The following is a 24,833-nucleotide window of genomic DNA, read 5'->3' as shown; positions in this document are numbered from 1 at the left end:
CAGAAATATTTCTCACCATAGTTAACCTAAATGTTGGCATGTGAAATCATTTTAAGTGGGGGAATTAATTGCATGAATATTGCAAATCTTATTCTAGTCACACCATTCTAAAGTCAGAAGGAAAAACAAAACAAAGTTACACCCTTTCCCATTCCCCCTTTCATCCATCCAACTGTCATAACTTACCCCTCTTATTCTTTCCTCACAATCAAAGCAATATAAACCCTAGGACCTATTGTGCTGACAGAGAAACTAATACAAACTGGGGCAAACTTCATAACAGGTAAATTGGCGTCCCCATTTTTATACCACCTCCCTCTGCTCCACTCCAACAAATGGTATAACAAGATGGGAAGAGGTAGAACTGGAGCCATAATGTGGATTCTACCGGAAACTCTGAATTCAAGGTTTTTAATTTTGAAGGTGTAGGTTACTCACATAAACAATAGATGGCTTTGTTGTTCTTGAATTTTAGTCCCCAGTAGGGTCAGTATAAGCTTACTCCACCCTGCTCTCTGTATGTACTGTAGTGGGAGAGGCTCCCAAAGGATCCCAGGTCCACAGCAGAGCATAGACAATAGTCTTTCCAAGTTTCCATTCACTCTGCCTTAACATCAAAAACTCCTAGAATTCTAGAGAAATTCCATTACTGTCACCACCACCAGACTTAAAGGTCATATGAATATCCACTTTTTCCCTCCTTTATTGAGGTATAATTGATAAAACTTTAAGATACTTAAAGAGTATATCATGACGATTTCATATATATATATATATATATATACATATACTGTGAAAGGATTACTGAATATCTGCCTTATGCTAAAGCAAATGTAGGGGAAATGCTTTTTCTTAGTACAGTAGACAAAAATATAGTTTTTCAGAACAAATGTTTATTTAAGAATTCAGGGAAAACAAAAACATTAAAGCATAAGAATACACTGACTGCATACAAGTGTCTCATTTGGTCTGAAACCTTGAAAAAGTTACTCTACTTACCTGAGGTAGATTTAGGTCAGCACTGTCTCAAGAGAACCTCCATCCATCCAGAAGTTACCTTCTAGTTTTGGTTACAGGCTCCCAAGTGGTCCTTTCCAACCTCAGGTTATTCTATATGAGTAATACCAATACCTTTTTTCCCCACGGTTAAAAAGCTCTCAGATCTGTTTCATATCCCCAAAGTTCTCTTCAAGGGATGGTCCATTCTCAATTTACTCAAAGACTAGAGATATTACAAATAAGATTAGCCGACAGGGGAAAGTCACTGTACCGCCAATGATACAAACTGTCCCCTTCTCCAAGTTCTAACAAATAGCCATAAGGACTTATTTTCATCAACACCATGCCATATACCCAATACTATCTTAAGTATTAAAACTGTCAAACACATACTAGAGATAGGCATGATTTTCACCAAGGAGAAACAAATACATCTTGTGTATTTTATCACACTGGGCAACTTTTCATTGTGTAAGAGCTATTTATAAAAATTATTAAAATACATCAGATCAAATAAACGTCCAGGATCTGTTTTCTAAAAAAAAGAAAAACACCTTAGCATTAAGCTTCCTTATCATCACAATTAACTATATCCACTGACCCTAAGATTATCAAGATCATCAACCAGTCATTAGGACCCAAATCTCAGAACCACATAAAGCAAGGTAGCAGTTGGCCACCTCCGTGAGTCCAAATGCCAACACTCTCTGGAGTTCAGAGGTTTGCTGAGATAAACCAGAGGACCCAGACAAGCAACAAAATATTTGTTCACCAGTCTACTGCCCCAAATATTGTAGACATTTTAAATATTTACATTAAATGTCCTTAAACCTGAGGAAAGAAGAAAATCCTCAGAAAGGTCTTTTTTAGATCCTTGGATTAAGTACAGTATTTCTAGAGAACATTAAAGATAATCATAATTATGTTGTTAAACTGGAGATAAGTGCTTACCCTTAAGCCTCTGATAAATCTGCCAGCTACTTTTCCCTTTTAGCCTTTGAATTCTACATTCCAAGCCAAATTTATACCTTATACTGTGGTGACTGTAATTCTCCCCGAGAATAAAAAATATTCTCTTTTCTTGGCAGAACTGAAATAAATGAAAAGCATATTGTTATGGAGCTAGTTTCGCTATAAAGAGCAGTATAATGGAGTGAAAAGAACACCAACTTTGGAGTCAGAATGATAAAAAAAGTCTAGCTCTTCCATTAATAATGTATCTGTATTTTTTATTGTGCCTACTCAGGCTTAAACCTTTCAGTCTTAATCTTTCTGCAAGAAGCTGATGAGGATATCTTATCATTGAAAAGAGACAAATGAAGTCACAAAAACATGGATACAAGCAACATTGTTAAATTATTATCCTGAAATTTTCATTTTGAGTTGAAATGAATCTCTAAAGCTGAAATTTCAAATACTAGTAATAATCTGAAAGCTATATGGATAGGAAACTTTTGAGGGTATGCCTCAATCATAATAAGGAAAAGCTGAATATTCTGCCTCTTTAGGAGGTTGGCCCTTCAAAGGAGAACCTTCTGGAGAGAGTTTTGTCTAGGATAACTACTCCCTAGTTGCTAGTTCTTTTCACCACCAGCAAAAGGTTTACTATAGCACACAAAAAAGTCAAGAGGCAAAGTCAATACATTCCTTTCCCCCAACAGTAACACATGCCACACCTGCCATTACAACATTATAGTCCTTTCCTTTATTGGGTTTCCTAATTTCAAAAAGTGAAAGTAAAGCAATCAGTAAGTGGTTCAGATAGAAGAAAAGCATCTTTACCTGAGTTACCCATCAGGCCTACTCTGACCTGCCCTAGCTCCTCCCAGAACAAGCTTCTGGCTATCTAAAAAACTGTTTACATATTGACTCCATTAAAAGTCATCTCTACAATACTGTCATCTATGAGAACAGTTCCTCTCATACCTTATATGCACACAGTCCACAATCAGATCTCACTAGAGCAAATTCTCTGCAGAGTAGGTTCTTTGGGGCCCAATAAGATAGGAGTGACTAGTGAGGCTTTTGTCTGACTCAAGGTATTCATGCAGTTTTTCACTTATGGTGAGTTCCCCGGTGTATGACAGGGGCTCATCACTGACAGCTTTTTTCATTCATACTTCATAAAGTCTTTCCTCTGATTGGCTTTTTTTGGTACAAACCCAAGAAGGCTCTTCAACTAATGCTTTTGCCACATTCATTACAAATATACACATTTTCACCAGTATGACTTTTCTGATGGGTAAGAGTTACAGTTCTGTTAGAAGCTTTTTTCACACTTGCTGGGGTTTCTCCTCATTGTGGGCTTTCTGATATCCAATGAGATGTGCATACTGTCTGAAGCACTGCTGAAACTGAGGGCATTTAAAAAGTTGTCCTCTGATATGAATTCTCTTTGGAATGAGGGTGCTCACACACAGCATTTCTAAAGTTTTCCATTTCTATGAATCCTCTTGGTGATCAAACATGAGCTTCGTTGGGTTAAAGGTTTTCCAAAACTCAGGGCATTTTTAAGATTTCTTATTGGAGTGACTAATACTGTGTTCTGTTAGGGCAGCTCTCTGGGCAAACCATTTTTCAACTTCCTACAGTGGCAGATTCTTGTCCCCATTGAAGTCTGAACTCTCAGGAAAGTCTGAGAATTACCTGAAGTTCCTCATTTTAGTGAGTTCTCTGACATGTAAATACATTTTTTATGGTATTTTGACTTCCTGTCTGGTCAAGACATCTGTGAGGCCTCTGATGCATGGGGAGGGCTGAGCTCATGACTGTTCTCACCCACATTACAGATATGTTTTTCACTGATGTGGATTGTCTGATGTTGAAGAAAGGCTGAGCTCTGGTGGAAGCTTCTATCACATACACTATATTTATAATGCAGCTCCTCTGTTTGAGTTCTCATTTTCTGTTGGGCAACAAAGTCCATGCCTAGGAGGAAGCCACTCTCACATGAAGACCACTGATGTGGTTTCTCTTCCATGTGAATTCTTTGATGCACAATGAGGTCTGAGCTACAGCTGAAGCTTTTCTCATATTCAAGGCATTTAAATGTGTGAGTGTGAGTTGCCTGGTGCCTGATTAGGTTGGCACTCCGAGTAAAACTTCTCATACATTCCAAGCATTTATAGGGCTTTTCACCTGTGTGGACTCTCTGATGTACAATAAGGTCTGATTTCTGGCCAAAGCATTTCTCACAGGCAACACACTTATAGGGTTTCTCCCCAGTATGAACTCTTTTATGAACAATGAAGGCTGAACGGTGTCGGTAACTTTTCTCACACTTATTACATTTGTAGGGCCTTTCACCAGTATGAGTTCTCTGGTGGCTAATAAGATCTGATTTCCCACTAAAAGCCTTTTCACACTCCAGACACTTAAATGGTTTCTCACCTGTGTGAGTTCTTCGGTGCCTTATGAGGTTTGTACTTCGACTGAAGCATTTATCACACTCACTACAGAGATAAGGTTTCTCGCCTGTATGGCTTCGCTGGTGGACAAGCAGATCAGAGCTCTGACCAAAATTCTTGCCACAAATATCACACGTATAGAATTTTTTACCTGCATGTGTCCTCTGGTGTCCTGAAAGGGCTAAATGGTGCCAAAAGCTCTTCTCACATTTGCTACATTTGTAAGGTTTCTCATAATTGTGTATCCTCTGGTGTGAACTAAGATCTAAGCTTTGGATGGAGGTTTTCTCACACATATCACATCTATAAGGTTTCTCCCCAGTATGGGTTTTCTCACACATAATAAGAGCTAAGTTTTCACAGAAGTTTTGCTTATGTTCAAGACACCGGTATATCTGATCATCTATTAGAGTAATCTCATGCACATTAATAAAAATATTTTTACCCTTCTGAGGGCATACATGATATATTTTCCTTTTCTTAGTTCTCTGATTATATCTTTCTTTTGAAGTGTACATTTTCTACAGCTCTCTCCTAGGGAATTTTCCACTGGTCTTCCTGACCCATCATTTTCTTCATAGTCATTTTCTTGACGAGAACTTGGAAAATACATCTGTTTTAGGCCTTTCATCTCCACAAGTTTTCAACATCATACGCACTAATTCTTCACTTGGTATTTCCAACCCTGTAAGACAAAGGAGAAACATTATTTACATTCCTATAACTAAGACAAGACTGCTCAAAATTCAAACCACTGCAGAAAAGACAGAAATTCTATTATCAGAGTCCTTAAGTACTCTAGGCTTTACAGGGACTGAACTCAGTTTTCCTCTTTGCTAATAAGAAGCCAATCAGAAACATATATGGGGAAAGTCCTAGGAAGAATTCTTTCTTTTATGAAACATGGTTTTTTCTCTTCCTCTTGCATCAACTGAGTAATCAAGATTGGTCTAATAATCAGTATATCTGCTCATGACGGCAACAACCCAAAAGGGACTGTAAATATTTATGCAGTCCTTTCTGTAGAAATGTTTGGAAGCAAATGGTTAACAGTCATTAGAATTCTCTCTGTACAGAGAGAAAAAAGTTCCTATGACTCTATTATCCTAACTGTATGATGCTAGGCAACTTATTCAACCACTCTGTAGCTTTCCACATCTGTAAAATGTACTAATAAAAGAAATTACCTTACATCACTGAGTTGAATAGTAAGCTAATCACAATATAGTTCATTATAAACACTGTTAGCTCTTATAATCACTATTGTTATGATAAAGGAATCTAAAATTCTGCTTTGTATGATTATATGAGCACAAATCTTGCTTAAAAAGAAAATTCCAGGCTGACTACAGATAAAAGCTTGGGATTCTAACCAGCTTTTATGCCTGGCTTTCATTTGTACAGTGACGAGATGTGGAAAAGATTTTCTCCTGTTTAGAGGAATATACATACATTAAAATACTTAGGGACTGAGCATCTTAAAGAAATAAATCCACAGAAAGATCACAATTATATAATTTTCCTTAATAACATTACTGAAACAGGCCCTCTGCTCAGGCTGTCAGAGCATTCCAAATGCTCCCCTCCTTCTGGATGGGATAGTCACTCCCCTTCCTCCTTGGTGGGATATAGTCACATCTTTCAATGCCTAGGAAATTTAAAAGGTGGAAGGGAGGAGACAGACACCAAGGCCTTTCAGTTCAGGACCTATTTTCCCTTGGGCTACACCACTAGAGTTAAAGATGTCACAGCCAACAGGAAATACAGAAAAACAGACTAATGCTAATGAAAAATGATGGGCTGGTTTAAGGGAAAAGTACAGAGCGAGTTAAAAGTTCTTATATTTATCAACTGTCCATCTAAGGACAACGTTTTCATCAGTACTGGAGTCCACCCCTTTTCTCCACAAGGACATCATTCCAGCAATTCTATCCTCTCCCTCCTGCATTATCAATTTGTTCTTTTCTACTGTAGATTAATCAGCAAACTGGCTGTTAGCTCTCTCCTAAAACGAGACATAACAAACAAGAAAACTTCCCTCAACCACCTCACCCGCAAGCTATAGTCTCACTACTTTGTTCCTCTTTGTAGCAAAACTCCTCAAAAGAAATTAATCTGTTAATTGTCTCCAATTCTATTTTTCAAGGTTTCTGGAACATACTCTAATCAAACATTTATCCTTTCCATTCCACTAGAACCACTACTTTAGAAACCCACAAGCCCCTAAGAAATCTGACCCATTTCCCTGCTCTTCTCCTACTTATGGCATGCCAGTCACCTTGGTCTCTGCTGTTATTCAAACAAATCAGGTCCACTCCCCTTTCAGGGTCTTTGTACTTGCTGTCTCACCCTGGCTAAAGTGCTCTTCCTCTACATCTTCAAGGATCCCTCCCTCACCTTATTCAAATCTTTCTAAACTGTCATGTTCTCAATGAGATCATGTCTGATCATCCTGTTTTAAATTATAACACACTTCCATCCCAGCTGACTCACACCCCTTCTCTCCCTTCCTCTTTTTTCTCCACAGAATGTAAACCCCTAAGGGACAGGAACTTTTGTTCATTTCATTTGCTGCTGTTTCCCTAGTACCTAGGACAGTGCCTGGCACATAGTAAGTGCTCAAACCTAAAAGAGAAGTTCTTATTTGACATTTATGGACTCCCAAATAACCTATGAAACCTTTGAAACTGACTGCTAACTGTTATTTAGTATATGTACATGTTTTCAGGGGAAAGAGTCCATAGTTCATCAACTGTGACAGACTGGACCTTCCACCATTCATGGGAAATGAAAACAATATGAGAGCTCACTGAATATAGCATACTAGTAAGTATAATGGACTGGAAGTCAAAACAAAACAGCTATACAAACAGAATAAGCAACAGATACCTAAACTCAGAGACAACATCCAGTCAAAAGTATCTAAAAGACATGGTGTGAAGATGGATGATATCCTATTTCTTAAATTTGTAATTGTTTTTCCAATTTCATTCAACAATTGTATACTTGCCATGTGCAAAACAGAGACAGTTCTCAGAAGAAAACGTTATTTATAAATGTAAAAAGAGATACCAAGGCTTTTGAATGTTAACTCAAAATGTTCTAAAATTTAGTTTAGAGGATAAGAAAAAATTAAATGGGGTGGGAGTAGTACCATCTCTTGAGAGTCAAGATACATACAGCTCTACAAGAAATGTAGCACTGAAACTACACAGGGACAGAATGGGAGAAAAATGTGATACAAGGCTAAAAGTAGTGAAGTCAAACAGGCTTTCAGAACGGAAAAGAGGTAAGCTAAATAAAAGAGACAGCATGCTTATGCTAAATACAGTTAACTATAAAGCCTAGACTTCAAGTAAGCCTTTCATGTTGCCATAATCTACTCAACTATTCTAGAAATTAATTTTTTTGGTCTAAATCATATCTTTCAGGTGACTCATAGTATCATAAAAGAACTCCTTACACTCCATAGTATCATAAAAGAACTCCTTACACTCCTTACACATTTCTCTCTGCTCACTTGATAACAGGTATCTTAAGAAGTATAGGAACCTGACTCATAAAATGAACCCTTGCTACCCAATAAAATATCCTAAAAATCAGCATGCTCTATCCCCATGATATAGAATTGATTTCTATGAATTTAACCAAGATGCTGAGTCAGAGTTTACACCTTGTTGATTCATCCAAGTGGGTCTCAGAGTTCCAAGAGATTACCTGCAATGGCAGGTATCCATAGAAAACATAGCTTTGATTATCCATGAATGATAGGCCTCTCTACAAAGTTACCCAAAAGTACCCAACAACAACATGCAATGTATTAAACACAAGAGTATATATCGTCACTGCCACAATCAACCTTCAAACGCCTGAAGTGTCACAAAGAGTATCACATTGTTTTGCTTTATTAAGTAGAGTTTAGAGCTAACTGCTTAGTATCTGCTCTTGCCTTAGTCACAGGCAGTCAACAAAGAACCTATACTGGAGCTGAACTGCAGATCTACTCCACCTATCATCTGTCTTATCCCATGTTCATGGCAAATCCATCCATTTATTTCTGCAGGCCAAAAACCTGGAGTCACTGTACTCTTTCCTCTCCTGACAAATTTGTTGGCTCTATTCTTAAAACAAGAATCCAACTATTGCTCACTTCTGCTGCTACCACCCTGATCCAAGCCATTCTCATTTCTCACTTGGATTATTGTTAACAACTTCTGAACTGGTTCCAACCCACTGTGGGCTGAACTGGGTGACCCCAAAATTCATACATTGAAGCCCTAGTCCCCATTACCTCAGAATGTGACTGCATTTGGAAATAGGGTCTTTAAAGAGTAAAGTTAAAATGAGGCCATTAGGGTGGGCCCTAATCCAAGATGACTGGTGTCTTTTTAAGAACAGGTGATTAAGACACAGAGAGACCCTAAACTGCACACACAGAGGAAAGACCATGTGGGAACACAGCAAGAAGGTGGCCATCTGCAAGCTAAGGGGAGAGACCTCAGAAGAAACAAAACCTGACACTTTGATCTTGGACTTCTAAACCTCCAGAACTGTGAGAAAATTGTTTAAGCCCCTTGGTCTGTGGTATTTTTCATGGTAGCCCTAGAAAACTAATATACCACCCTTCTCTCCCTAGGCTCTAATTCTCAACCCTGCAGTCAGTGAAATCCTGTTAAAACAACAGCCAGAATATGTTCTTTCTCTGCTTCCTTCAACTGTTTCCTCTCCCACTCAGTACTCACAATAGTCTGAAAGGACCGCATGGGCTGTCCTGCCAACCCCTACCACTGCCTCTCTGACCTCTCATATTTTTCTTCTTTTTGCATGTTCTAATCCAGCCACAATGGCTTCCTAGATATCCTCGTCCAGATATACTCCCCTTGGGGAATTTGCCCTTCCTGTCTTGTGCCTATAGCCTTCTTCCTCCAGGTATCTACATTGCTCTCTCTTAATTCCTCAAACTATTTCAAATGCTCTTCTCAGGAAGGCCTTTTCTGACCATCTTTTTTAGAAATGTGAAGTGGCCCTGTGCTCCAGCATTCCCTACCCATCTTTTCTGCTTCATTTTTCTCCATGGCACTTATCACCCTCTAGTCTACTATGTAATTTACTTATTTATGGTCTATTGCTAAAATATGGCAAGGATGTTTATGTTTTGTTTGTTTCTTTCTTTAATATACAGAGAAGTGCCAAGCCCACAACTGGTACTTAATATTAACATCTGCTGAGGGCATGAATAAATCTTTACTGAAATTCTACTTGTGTCCTTATCTGGTAAAGGAAAAGAACTGAATGCCACAAGGGATGGGAGCTACTCTGATAGGATGCAGTCTAGGAGAGAGAAGGTACATTTAAAAACTGTAGATTACCTAGAAATCTAAATGGAAGAAATGCAGCATTTACTTCCTGGTCCTGAGAATTTGATTTTTCAAGGGAAGATAGCATTCTATAAAACACAAGAATAAGAAAAGGACAGTCACAAATGAAACGATTTAGCACTAGATCATTTCATGTGAAGAACCTGAAAATGGGTAAACTACCGTTTCCCTGAAAAGGGCAGATGGGTTTTCTTTTTTTTTTTTTGAGAGGGCATCTCTCATATTTATTGATCAAATGGTTGTTAACAACAATAAAATTCAGTATAGGGGGGTCAATGCTCAATGTACAATCATTAATCCATCTCAAGCCTAATTCTCGTCAGTCTCCAATCTTCTGAAGCATAACGAACAAGTTCTTACATGGTGAACGAATTCTTACAGAGTGAATAAATTCTTACATGGTGAACAGTACAAGGGCATTCATCACAGAAACTTTCGGTTTTGATCATGCAATATGACCTATAAACCATCAGGTCAAATATGAATATTCATTTGATTTTTGTACTTGATTTATATGTTGATCCCACATTTCTCCTATTATTATTATTATTTTTATTTTTAATAAAATGCTGAAGTGGTAGGTAGATGCAAGATAAAGGTAGAAAACATAGTTTAGTGCTGTAAGAAGGCAAATGTAGATGATCAGATGATCAGGTGTGTGCCTATGGACTAAGTATTAATCCAGGCTAGACAAGGGCAGCAAGACATCCACGGATGCAGAAGATTTCTCTCAAAGCAGGGGGGGTGAGGTTCTGAGCCTCACCTCTGTTGATCCCCAAATTCTCACCTGATGGCCCCCCTGCGACTGTGCCTGTCTTAGGTTGTTCCTCCCTTGAGGAATCTTACCCGTCTCTGGCTAACCAGTCATCTTCCGGGGCCATACAGGGAAATGTAAAGTTGGTAAGTGAGAGAGAAGCCATATTGTTTGCAAAGGTTAGCTTTTTACTTCTTTGCAGATTTAGGGGCAGATGGGTTTTCTTAAACAATCCCTTAAGTTCAATTCTGAAGAGAATAATCATAGTCCTAAGTCATCCTATGTATGACTCTGGAAAAAAAGGACAATAAAGAACCTAAAAACCATCTGCATAATCTCTAGCTTCCTTGGGATCATACTGACATTGAAGGAAAGAGCCCCTAACACTAAATCTCAGTGGTAAACTGTAAATGCTAAGGCATCATCCTTCCCACAGGGACTCATGCTGCCAGTACTGCAGAGTATACTTGGGACTATAACCAAACCACCATCTTACTATCAGCACCCTTCCTTTCCCGGAGACCACTCTGCAGACTTCTATACAAATAAATGTGATAACCCATGAAACAGGCTGTTTCTTTAGTAAAACAATTCACCAAAATCCACACGATTAAAGAGAGAAAGTTTTAAAACACCAATACGTACAATGTTATTAAGGAACTATCCCACAAATAAACACTAGACCTAGATTGTTTTAAAAGGGAATTCTAACAATCTCACAAAGACCAGATAAACCCAAATCCTTCATGAATATTTTCCAGAGCACTAGAAATGAAGAAAAACATCTAATTCTCTTATGAAAAAAGTTTAACATTGATAACTAAACCTGATGAAGAGTATAAAAGTTTACAGCCCAGTATTATCAATGTGAAAAGTACTAACAAAAACCCAACATATTAAGAAAGTAATACACCATGACCAATTGGTTATTCAAAGAATGCAAGATTGTTTCAATATTAGGAAATCCATTAATATAATACCAGATGTTAACAGATCTATGGAGAAAAACACAATTATCTCCATAGATGCTAGAACTGACAACAGAAATCAACATCCATTCCTGACTCTTGAAACACAAGAAAACGAATAACTACATTAAAAAATGGACAAAAGGTCTGAAGAGACACCTCATCAAAGAAAATATACAGATGGCAAGTAAAAAGTATATGAAAAGCTGCTCAACATTGTATGTCATTAGGGAATTGATAATTAAAACAATGAGATATCACACAAATTAGAATGACCAAAATCCAAAACACTGACAGTACCAAATGCTGACAAAGATGTGTTGCAACAAGAACTCTCATTCACTGCTGGTGGGAATGCAAAATGGTACAGTCACTTACAAAGATGGTTTGGTGGTTTCTGACAAAACCAAATGTAGCGTTACCATACAATCCATTAATTGCGCTCTCCTTGGTATTTATCCAAAGGAGTTGAAAACTTATGTCCATACACAAACCTGCACAAGGATGTTTATAGCAGCTCTATTTATAACTGCTGAAACTTGGAAGCAACCAAGATATCCTTCAGTCAATGAATGGACAAATAAAAGTGTGGTACATCCAGTTTATGGAGTATTACTCAGTGTTAAAACAGAAACATGCTATTAAACCATGGAAATGCATGGAAGAACCTTACATGCATATTGCTAAGTTTAGAAAGCCCATAAGAAAAGGCTACAAACTGTATGATTCCAACTATGACATTCTGGAAAAGGCAAAACAATGATTCAGTAAAAAAGATCAGTGGTTGTCAGGGGTTGGGGAGAGGGATGAAAAGGTGGAGCACAAAGAATTTTTAGGGAAGTGGAACTCTTCTGTGTGATACTATAACTGTTTATACATGCCATTTTGTCAAAACCCACAGCATGTACAACACAAAGAATGAACCCTAATGTAAACTATGGACTTTAAGTGATAATGTGTCTCAATGGAGGTTCACTGATTATAATAAATGGCCCACTCTAGTGTGAGATGTTGGTAACTGCAGGGGGCATATGGCAACTCTCTGTACTCTCCATTCAATTTTGCTGTAACCCTAAAAGTACTGAGAAAAAGTCTGTTTAAAAAAGTGAAATCATAAAAAGAGTATGTGAAATATTTCACACCAATCAAACTGGCATACATTAAAAGGTATGACAACACATTTTTGCTGCTAAGGCTCTGGGAAAATAGATACTCTCATATATTGCTGGAGGGAGGGCATGCAAATTGGTACTGTATCTCTGGGAGGAGAATTTGGTGTTTTTTAAACTAGATATACATTTACAGCTGACTTAGCAATCCCATTTCTAGAATTTGATTTTGAAGATACACTTCTAATGTGAAAATACACATGCATAAAGTTATTCCTTGTATGTTTGTAACTTGAAAATATTTAAAACAACTTAAATGTCCATTTAAGAAAGTGATTGAACAAACTTGGTATATAGATCTACAAATAATAATGGAGTACTATGCAGCTATAAAAGAGAATGAAGAAAAACTTTATGAAGTGATTCCCAGGATAAATTGTAAATTTCTAAAAGCAATAGTATAAAAAAGTATGCTACACATTTTGTGTAAGAATGAAGTAGAAATAAAGAACTATACATGTATCCATTCATCTGGCCAAAAAGAAATTCAAGATAAAAGAAACTAATGAGTCTGGTTATCATCACAAGGTAGGTGAAAATGAGATCAAAAGACAGGAAAAGGTGCAGGGAGAGAAAGTGACACTTTCTTGAGTGTACTTTTTTAACACACACTCAACTTTTAGAACTGCTACATTTCACATAGTTAATAAATCAATAAACAAATAAACAGACAAGTTGGGAGGAGGAAAGAAAACTTACAATGGAACACAAGCAAAAACAAATGAGCTTGTGGACTATAATGGGCTTGTGGAGTTTATGAGGACTATATAAACTCAAGCTCAAGACAAAAAGAACTATAAGCAATTACTGAACTCTAGTTAGTAGAGCTTTTTTTCCCCAGTGGAGGTAAAGATACACTACTTAATGTATATCCTAGAAATGAAACAAATAAGCATATATACTATGGGCAACAGCACCCAGATTACTGTCACAGAAGGGAGTTGCAAATACAGAAGAAGGAAAGGCTAGAATAAACTCTGTAGTGTTTAACTGGAATTAGAAATATCAGTATGAGGTCAAGGTTTTAAAATATATCTAGAAAAAAACAGAAAGGTGTGTATGCATGAAAGTGTGTGTTTATTTTTTTTTCTAGCCATGTCTCCTAACAGGTCATAGAAACAATGAAATACTAATAGCAATGGTACCAAGCACTCAAATGTTGGTTTCTAGATAACATTCTCCACTGAAAAGAATCAGGGCTCCTTGGAGAAATCACTGACTGCAGGGGTCAGAACGTACAAGATGATCCTGGAACATCTTGCTATGTCAGAAAATGATGAAGTGTTTAAAAAGTGGTATGCCAAAAGGACACAGGTACAGGGACTGCCAATGTACAAATCTGGAAGAGAACATCAAAATGCATGATAATAATAAATGAGTAACACAGTAAGAATCCACAAATCCCCAAAAAAAAGTAAATAGAGGGAGGAAGGGAAGTTTCTTCTTACATTAAAAAAAGTCAATGATTAAATTTAGAAAAAAGATGGCATTTTAAAAATCACCAAGTCCAATCAAAGGAACATTAACGCATCAGCAAAAATCTGGGTGAGATGATTTACGAGAATCAGGATATTTACACAGTCTGAAAATATCTCTCTGCTAGATATTTAATAATTACAAAGACAAAGAGTTAACTCCACAATATAGAAACTTGGAAGACACTCTCTTAACCAAGTGTTCAAAGTTAACATTACTAGTAATGAGATATATAATTTGCTTCCTAACATGATACAAAGAACAAAACATCACCTCTTCCATCTTGCCAAAAACGTGTAACCTGAATCTAATCATGAGGAAACACCAGACAAAACCAAACTGAGGGAAATTCTACTAAATAAATGGCCTAAATTCTTTTTTTTTTTAAGAAAAGGTCAAGGTTATGAAAGATAGTCTAAGGATAAGTTCCACAAGAAAGAAAATGTAACAATTAAATAAATGGGTGATGGTAGATTAGATCTTGGACAACAGACATTAGTGCAACAATTGGCTAAATCTGAATAAGGTCTACAGATAAAATATATGAATGTTAATTTCCTACTTTGATAGCTGTAACGGTAATATCAGAGAATAGCCTTGTTTTTAGGAAATAAACTACTGAGTATTTAAGACAGGCTTTCTCAACTAAGTTCTGGGAAAGAATGAAACTTTACAGAAAATTGTTTGAAGAACAATTTTTTCAATGTTTCCCAAGGATGACATGTAGCTAGCAGCAGTGTACATGCATAGGAGATAAATTAATTCATTACACATATATCTTAGGACTTTAGGGCTTGATTCTCTTAAGACCTTAGGGCTTAGCTGTGTTAGGACTTTAATTCTCTCATAGTTTGAGAAGAATCATTCTATCTACAACTTACTCTCAAAATGTTCAGGAAAAAAATTTACATACAGGGGGCGGAGCCAAGATGGTGGTGTGAGTAGAGCAGCGGAAATCTCCTCCCAAAACCAGATATATTTTTTAAAATACAACAAATACAACTATTCCTAAAAGAGAGACCAGAAGACACAGGACAACAGCCAGACTACATCTACACCTGTGAGAACCTAGTGCCTCATGAAGTGGGTAAGATACAAACCGCGGCCTGGCAGGACCCGAGCGCCCCTCACCCCAGATCCCAGTGGGAGGAGAGGAGTTGGAGCGGGGAGGGAGAGGGAGCCCAGGACTGCTAAGTACCCAGCCCTAGCCATCTGCACCAAGAGCGCAGACACACACTGCGTGGTGTGCTGGATACTAGGGAAACAGGACAGTAAGACCTGTGAGCGGGTCCCTGAAGCCAGCGCCCCTGGGACAAAAGAAAAGCAAGTGCCTTTTGAAAATCTTAGAGGGACGGGGGCCTCACAGCTGGACGGAAGCACCCCGGAGCAATCATCCCAGGAACTAGGAATCCTGGGGAACTCCAGGCGCCCCAACCCCCTGGGCGGCAGTGCAACTCGGAGGCCCCTTACGGTGATAAACAGCCTCCTGCCCATTCCCCCTCCAGGGCAACTCCACAATAGTGGCAGCAGCCATGCCCACAGCGACTGGGAAGAGCTTCTTCCACAGCAGCTGGGCAAGAATCAGATGCCCCGTCGACGCACAGCTGCCCAGCACAAGCCGCTAGGGGTTGTTGTTCTCCAGGAGAAGAAGGCCACAAACCAGCAAGAAGGGACATTCTCGCAGCCGACACACCCACCAGCTCCCCAAAACTACCTCTATCTTCATGAAAAGGCAGAATTTGACACAGACCAAAACCACAGAGTCAACCACTAAGAAGGAGATAAGACCTAACCAATCTTCCTGAAAAAGAATTCAAAATAAAGGTCATAACCATGCTGATGGATCTTCAGAGAAATATGCAAGAACTAAGGGATAAAGTCTGGAAGGAGATCACAGAAATGAAACAATCTCTGGAAGGACTTAAGAGCAGACTTGACGAGGTGCAAGAGGCTGTTAATGGAACAGAAATCAGAGAACAGGAATGCAGAGAAGCTGACACAGAGAGAGTTAAAAGGATCTCCATGAATGACACAATATTAAGAGAACTGTGTGACCAATCCAAAAGGAACAATATCTGCATTATAGGGGTACCAGAAGAAGAAGAGAAAAAGGGGTAGAAAGTGTATTAGAATAAATAATTGCTGAAAACTTCCCCAAACTAGGGGAGGAAATAATCAATCAGACCACAGAAGTACATAGAACTCCCAACAGAAGGGACCCAAGGAGGACAACACCAAGACACATAATAATTAAAATGGCAAAGATCAAGGACAAGGACAGAGTTTTAAACGCAGCTAGAGAGAGGAAAAGGTCACCTACGAAGGAAAACCCATAAGGTTATCATCAAACATCTCAAATAGAAACCTTACAGGTCAGAAGAGAATGGCATGATATATTTAATGCAATGAAACAGAAGGGCTTTGAACCAAGAATATTGTATCCAGCACGATTATCATTTAAATATGAAGGAGGGATTAAACAATTCCCAGACAAGCAAAAGTTGGGGGAATTTGCCTCCCACAAACCACCTCTACAGGGTACTTTAGAGGGACTGCTCTACATGGGAGGAGCACTCCTAAGACTAAACAGATGTCATGAGAGAAAATAATATCACAGCAAAGAAAGCAGACCAACCAAATACTAACTACAGGCAAAAAGTAAAATCAACTACCCACAAAAGCCGTTAAAGGAAACACAAAAGAGCACAGGATAAAACAACCAACATATAAAGAATGGAGGAGGAGGAATAAGAAGGGAGAGAAATAAAGAATCACCAGACAGTGTTTATAATTAAACAGTAAGTGAGTTAAGTTAGATAGCAAGATACTAAAGAAGCTAACCTTGAACCTTTGGTAAGCACGACTCTAAAGCCTGCAATGGCATTAAGTACATATCTTCAATAATCACCCTAAATGTAAATGGACTGAATGCACCAATCAAAAGACACAGAGTAATAGAATGCATAAAAAAGCAAGACCCATCTATATGCTGCTTACAAGAGACTCACCTAAAACCGAAAGACATACACAGACTAAAAGTCAAGGGATGGAAAAAGATATTTCATGAAAACAACAGGGAGAAAAAAGCAGGTGTTGCTGTACTAGTATCAGACAAAACACACTTCAAAACAAAGAAAGTAAGAAGAGATAAAGAAGGACATTAAATAACGATAAAGGGCTCAGTCCAACAAGAGGATATAACCATTATAAATTATATGCACCCAACACAGGAGCACAAGCATATGTGAAACAAATACTAACAGAACTAAACGAGGAAATAGAATGCAATGCATTAATTTTAGGACACTTCAACACACCACTCACTCCAAAGGATAGATCCACCAGACAGAAAATAAGTAGGGACACAGAGGCACTGAACAACACACGAGAACAGATGGACCTAATAGACATCTATAGAACTCTATATCCAAAAGCAACAGGATATACATTCTTCTCAAGTGCACACGGAACATTTTTGAGAACAGACCACATAGTAGGCCACAAAAAGAGCTTCAGTAAATTCAAAGAGATTGATGTTCTAAAAACCAACTTCTCAGACAGAGGTATAAAACTAGAACTAAATTGTACAAAGAAAGCAAAAAGGCCCACAAATACATGGAAGCTTAACAACATGCTCTTAAATAATCAATGGATCAGTGACCAAATTAAAATGGAGATCACGCAATATATGGAAACAAACAACAACAACACAAAGCCCCAACTACTGCGGGATACAGCAAAAGCAGTCTTAAGAGGAAAGTATATAGCAATCCAGGCATATTTAAAGAAGGAAGAACAATCCCAAATGAATGGTCTAATGTCACAATTATCAAAATGGGAAAAAGAACAAATGAGACCTAAGGTCAGCAGAAGGAGGGACGTAATAAAGATCAGAGAAGAAATAAATAAAATTGAGAAGAATAAAACAATAGCACAAATCAATGAAACCATTAGCTGGTTCTCTGAGAAAATAAACAAAATAGATAAGCCTCTAGCCAGACTTATTAAGAGAAACAGAGAATCAACACACATCAACAGAATCAGAAACGAGAAAGGAAAAATCACGACAGACCCCACAGAAATACAAAGAATTATTAGAGAATACTATAAAAACCTATATGCTAACAAGCTGGAAAACCTAGAAGAAATGGACAACTTCTTAGAAAAATACAATCTTCCAAGACTGACCAAAAAAGAAACACAAAATTTAAAAAACCAATTACGAGCAAAGAAATTGAGCAGTAATCAAAAAACTACCAAAGAACAAAACCCCCTGGCCATATGGATTTACCTCGGAATTTTTTCAGACATATAGAGAAGACATAATACCCATTCTCCTTAAAGTTTTCCAAAAAATAGAAGAGGAGGGAATACTCCCAAACTCATTCTATGAAGCCAACATCACCCTAATAACAAAACTAGGCAAAGACCCCACCAAAAAAAGAAAACTACAGACCAATATCCCTGATGAAGGTAGATGCAAAAATACTCAACAAAATATTAGCAAACTGAATTCAAAAATACATCAAAAGGATCATACACCATGACCAAGTGGGATTCATCCCAGGGATGCAAGGATGGTACAACATTCGAAAATCCATCAACATCATCCACCACATCCATAAAAGAAAGACAAAAACCACATTATCATCTACATAGATGCTGAAAAAGCATTTGACAAATTCAACATCCATTCATGATAAAAACTCTCAATAAAATGGGTAGAGGGCAAGTACCTCAACAAAATAAAGGCCATATATGATAAACCCACAGACAACATCATACTGAACAGCGAGAAGCTGAAAGCTTTTCCTCTGCGATTGGGAACAAGACAGGGATGCCAACTCTCTCCACTGTTACTCAACGTGGTACAGAGGTCCTAGCCACAGCAATCAGACAAAACAAAGAAATACAAGGAATCCAGATTGGTAAAGAAGAAGTCAAACTGTCACTGTTTGCAGATGACATGATACTGTCCATAAAAAACCCGAAAGACTCCACAGCAAAACTACTAGAACTAATATCGGAATTCAGCAAAGTTGCAGGATACAAAATTAACACACAGAAATGTGTAGCTTTCCTATACACTAACAATGAACTAATAGAGAAATCAGGAAAACAATTCCATTCACAATTGCATCAAAAAGAATAAAATACCTAGGAATAAACCTAACCAAGGAAGTGAAAGACCTATACCCTGAAAACTATAAGGCACTCTTAAGAGAAATTAAAGAGGTCACTAACAAATGGAAACTCATCCCATGCTCCTGGCTAGGAAGAATTAATATCGTCAAAATGGCCATCCTGCCCAAAGCAATATACAGATTTGATGCAATTCCTATCAAACTACCAACAGCATTCTTCAATGAACTGGAACAAATAGTTCAAAAACTCATATGGAAACACCAAAAACACCAAATAGCTAAAGCAATCCTGAGAAGAAAGAATAAAATAGGGGGGGGGAGGGATCTCACTCCCCAACTTCAAGCTCTACTACAAAGCCACAGTAATCAAGACGATTTGGTACTAGCACAAGAACAGAGCCACAGACCAATGGAACAGAATAGAGACTCCAAACATTAACCCAAACATATATGGTCAACTAATATTCAATAAAGGGGCCATGGACATACAATGGGGAAACGACAGTCTCTTCAACAGATGGTGCTGGCAAAACTGGACAGCTACCTGTAAGAGAATGAAACTGGATCACTGTCTAACACCATACACAAAAGTAAATTCGAAATGGATCAAAGACTTGAATGTAAGTCATGAAACCATAAGACTCTTAGAAAAAAACATAGGCAAAAATCTCTTAGACATAAACATGAGTGACCTCTTATTGAACATATCTCCCCAGGCAAGGGAAACAAACGCAAAAATGAACAAATGGGACTATATCAAGCTGAAAAGCTTCTGCACAGCAAAAGACACCATCAATACAACAAAAAGGTATCCTGCAGTAGGGGAGAATATATTCGTAAATGACAGGTCCGATAAAGGGTTGACATCCAAAATATATAAAGAGCTCACACACCTCAACAAACAAAAAGCAAACAATCCAATTAAAAAATGGGCAGAGGAACTGAACAGACAGTTCTCTAAAGAAATTCAGATGGCCAACAGACACATGAAAAGATGCTCCACATCGCTTATCATCAGAGAAGTACAAATTAAAACCACAATGAGATATCATCTCACACCAGTAAGGATGGCTGCCATCCAAAAGATAAACAACAGCAAATGTTGGCGAGGTTGTGGAGAAAGGGGAACCCTCCTACACTGCTGGTGGGAATGTAAATTAGTTCAACCATTGTGGAAAGCAGTATGGAGGTTCCTCAAAATGCTCAAAATAGAAATACTATTTGACCCAGGAATGCCACTTCTAGGAATTTACCCCAAGAATGCAGCAGCCCAGTTTGAAAAAGACAGATGCACCCCTGTGTTTATGGCAGCACAATTTACAATAGCCAAAATATGGAAGCAACCTAAGTGTCCATCAGTAGATGAATGGATAAAGAAGATGTGGTACATATACACAATGGAATATTATTCAGCCCTAAGAAGAAAACAAATTCTACCATTTGCAACAACATGGATGGATCTAGAGGGTATTATGCTCAGTGAAATAAGCCAGGCAGAGGAAGACAAGTACCAAATGATTTCACTCATATGTGGAGTATAAAAACAAAGAAAAACTGAAGTAACAGGACAGCAGCAGAATCACAGAACCCAAGAATGAACTAACAGTTACCAAAGGGAAAGGGACTGGGGAGAATGGGAGGGAAAGGAGGGATAAGGGCAGGGAAAAAGAAAGGGGGCCTTATGATTAGCATGTATAATGTCGGGGGGGGGGCATGGGGAGGGCTGTGCAACAGACAGAAGACAAGTAGTGATTCTACAGTATCTTACTACGCTGATGGACAGCGACTATAATGGGGTTTGTCAGGGGGACATGGCGAAGGGGGGTCCCTAGTAAACGTAATGTTCTTCATGTAATTGTAAATTAATGAAAAAATATAAAAAATGTGGAAAAAAATTTACATACACAGAGACAATTAGAATCATAAAGCATTGAAATGTTAGCATTTAGGGTCTACTGGCAAAGGGTAAGTGGGCAGGTACTCTATATAATCTTCCAACTTTTTGTAAGTCTGAAATTATTTCAAAATGAAAAGGTATGTTTGTTTTTTAAAGAATAATGGCTGAGAGTTGGTAATTTTGTGCTAGTTAAAATTGAATGTTCAAGCTCTGGAATCAGATTTTGGTTCAAATTCCCATTGTACTCCTTTATAGCTATAAGAACTTGGGTAAGTTACTTAACTTTCTTCAGCTTCAATTTCCCCTTTGATAAAATACGTAAGATACTACATGACTCAAGGAGTTGCTATGAGAACTGAGACACTATGTCAGTACAGAATTCAGTGCAATGCCTGGGTCTCAATAAATGGCAGGGTCTATTATTTTCTTAATTCCATCTTGACATACAGAAAACCCCTAACATTTATTGAGACCATCCTCTATGCCTGCCTCTTGTGTAAAGCCTTGTTTGAAATCCATTTAACGTAATTAACTAAATAATAATAAAATAACAATGCCAATGATTAACAAAGATTATGCAAAAACTAAAAAACATTTATGGAGAAATATTAGGAGGAAAAGGAAGAATTTAGAATCACAACTAAGTAAAGATACACAGGGAATATAGAAAATAGCTAGTAGAAGATGATTTGTGGGTGTTTTCTTTTTTAAAATTGTATTATTGTTAAAGTCAAAAGGAGAGTAGACTTAAAATTAAGGATTCTGAGCCTGGTAAATGAACCCAAGTACTCTATAAATTTATCCATCCAGGGTATCATATTTCCCCTAAATAACCAATAATATGGTACCTCCAACTATCTTCAGCCTAATAAGACATTAGAATTTTTGCACCACTTGCTCCTTCTGCCTAGAATGCTCTTCCTCCAGGTACTATGCTCCTTGATTTGATTCAAGTCTCCATAATGAAAATTACTTCCTCAAAAAGAGGCACATGCTGACTACTTTATCTAATTAGGCACGTCCCCTCATTCTGCTTTATTCCTCTTCACAGCTCTTATGATTATCCAACTTTGTGGAATATATTTTATATTTGTTAATTTCTCTTTCCTACTCAAATACAATTCCCATTAGGGTTAGGGCTTTGTCTTTACTTACTGCCATAACCCTACCACCTAGAATATATTTGTTGAATGTATGAAAAATATGAATGAATATACCAAAACCAAAAAAAGGGCTATCATAATCCTTGGTGCCCAAGGTCCATCTGGCAAACCCAAATATATCCTTACAAGTCTTAGTTTCAGGGTACACTCCTCTAAGACAGTCTCTTACTTCATCTTAGGAAAAGTCTAATTCTCTCAACGGTAGGGTCAGAGTGCACAGAGTAAGCAAATAGGCAATAAAGTCCAAGACAGGCTGAGTACAGAACATAAAAGTTCAAGGTTATCCTTACAGCTAAAGCAGTCGAAGTCAATAAGGTATTACCTAAAAGATACTGCTTACTGTATCAGGTCAGAGGCTAGGGATTATTGCATTTATTTTTCATTGATTACATGGACTGTCTCATTTAATTGTTCCAATGTTTCGACCTTAGAAAACTAGGTGCTTAAGGCAGTTAAATAATTACCCAAGAACTCACAACTAGTAAGTGGCAATGCTAGGATTTAAATCTGTCTTCTGACTCCAGAGCCTGCCTAGACATTGGGCATACTGCCTTTTGGGGGCTGCAAATCCACCAAGAAACAATTACAAGCCTATTGTGAATATATGCATGTTGGAAAGGAGCAGAAAATACACTTAAACTGGTAAGATAAGATCCAGCTTTATCACTCTATTTCAGGAACTAAAAAAGGATCGTTCCCTTTTTCCATGGATCTTCTCCCATTCCATCTTGTCCTCCACTCTCCAAAACCCACTACATTTATATAGAAACATGCACTGGTATGCCACTTACCAAAACAAAGACTCAAGATTTCTTTTTGGGTCCAAAAGGTCTCTAGCCCATAATTATTCACAACACTCAGTTCTTCTGTCTCCTAGAGAAACATCGATTAATGTGTAAATTTCTAATTTTGTGGAAATACGTATTTTTTCTGGAGCTGGACATCTAAAAACTGGTCCCATTTACTCCCCAGTTTAATCAGCATTCTTCAAAATAACTCTTCCCACTTTTGCTTACATTCTGTCTCCAAAAGTACCTACCACGGGACAAAATATCAAGATTCTTCTGGATAATGACTAACTTCAATTTCATAATAAAACCCTAAGTTCTGTTTTACTTGTTTACTTTTTCTCATTGTTTTTTGTTTATATTATCTAACTTAGAGGGTCAAGGGCCCATTCTTCTACCACTATAAACCCCCCCAACACGTAGTTGATAAGCGCATATAATACAATGTTATATATGCAAGTTTCCAAAAATGGAGTAATGTTTAAAAAAAAAAACGATTCTTCTGTATATAGATTCAACTGCAACATAACTAATCTCTGCATTAAGGATGGGAAGTGAGAGGGAGACTGTTTAACGTCTTTCGTTTTTTTCCCAGTATGAAAGACAGATCGCTTAAAAAACTCCCAGCCAGTGTTTACTAAGATTATCTACAGAAACCACCATACCAAGCTTTTCTTTCAACTTTTCATCGACGGCCTTTCAGTCCCGTGTTGGGGCGGGGGAGGGCGGGTCACGGACCCCGATCAGTCGCGAGGAACTGGAGCTGCTCCCGCGCTGCTGAAGCCTAGGAAGTCTCAGGTCTGCCGCGCCCCTCCCCCATCCCCGAGCCCACAAGGCCCTACCCTGCCCTGCCCAGGCCCCGCAGGCCGCGCTTACCGCCGGTAGTTGCCGGCACCGCCAATCCACCTGGCCGTCTGGGAGTGCACTTCCGGTTACTCTTCGGACACTGGGGATTTGTGTTTCCCGGTGGCCTCAGGCCCCGTGGCGATGGACTTAAGGGCCCACCTTCGGGGATTGAAGGAAACCGAACTTGGAGGGGTAACGAGAACCAGGGGCAACTCCCTTTGCGTGGTTCGGCGAAAGGAGTTGAAGTCAGGCCGCCCAGTAGGCGCTTTAAGGGCTGACGAGGCCAGCTACGCGAGCCCTTTCAGCCAGGCTGGGAAGCAGCTAGGGTAGCCCCACCCCCGAGAGTCACATGATCACCCTCAGCCTCCCGCTTCAGGAAGTAGGACGCGCTACCCGGCCTCTGGGCCAATAGGGGCCAAGCCTCTGGAACGGGAGGGGCCCTCGAGCGCCGCATGCGCTCCAGGGGCACTTGGCATTTCCGGGCGGAGCGGGCAAGGACCGAAGGAGTATTAATGGTGTGCTACGAAGTCCAAGGGTGGAAGGAGAACTCCACTGCCACTTTGTCTAAGAAGAAACAAGATTGTAGTCGTTTTCTACTTCCGTTCTCCTTCGTAAAGGCTGTTAAAAGAGGACTCGAGCTGGGAGTAGCGTCACAGAGCTGGATGCTGATGACCCTGAGAAAAACACCCCGAAGGATTTTGAAGAAATGGAGTGTGCCAAACCACCGCGGAGGCGCTTCGTCACCGAAGATGTAGCCTGAGAAGAGGGATGAAGTGTTTTAAGAGGGAGTATTGTGGCCTTGTGTGGGTGGCGAAACTGCAGCGGAGGGAGACTGCTTTGATAT

At 38.6% G+C, this 24,833-nt stretch overlaps 2 protein-coding genes across 2 annotated transcripts in view; both read right to left on the bottom strand.

Moving 5' to 3' along the window:
* LOC108400704 (histone H2B type 1-L) overlaps nucleotides 1-24,833 on the bottom strand; it is a 489,024-nt gene that overhangs the window by 114,779 nt on the left and 349,412 nt on the right. The window lies entirely within an intron of this gene.
* ZNF322 (zinc finger protein 322) lies at nucleotides 874-24,401 on the bottom strand. Its single transcript, XM_017673691.3, has 3 exons — nucleotides 24,020-24,401; nucleotides 23,147-23,228; nucleotides 874-5,091 (listed from the first exon to the last, which is right to left on the bottom strand). The coding sequence occupies exon 3, from the start codon at nucleotides 4,922-4,924 to the stop codon at nucleotides 3,719-3,721; it is 1,206 nt and encodes a 401-aa protein (XP_017529180.1). The 5' UTR covers nucleotides 4,925-5,091; nucleotides 23,147-23,228; nucleotides 24,020-24,401; the 3' UTR covers nucleotides 874-3,718.

The sequence above is a fragment of the Manis javanica genome, chromosome 16 (assembly GCF_040802235.1).
Source record: "Manis javanica isolate MJ-LG chromosome 16, MJ_LKY, whole genome shotgun sequence".
Taxonomy (NCBI): Eukaryota; Metazoa; Chordata; class Mammalia; order Pholidota; family Manidae; genus Manis; species Manis javanica.
Note: the sequence above shows the minus strand (reverse complement) of the source record. Positions and strands in the feature narration are given on the sequence as shown.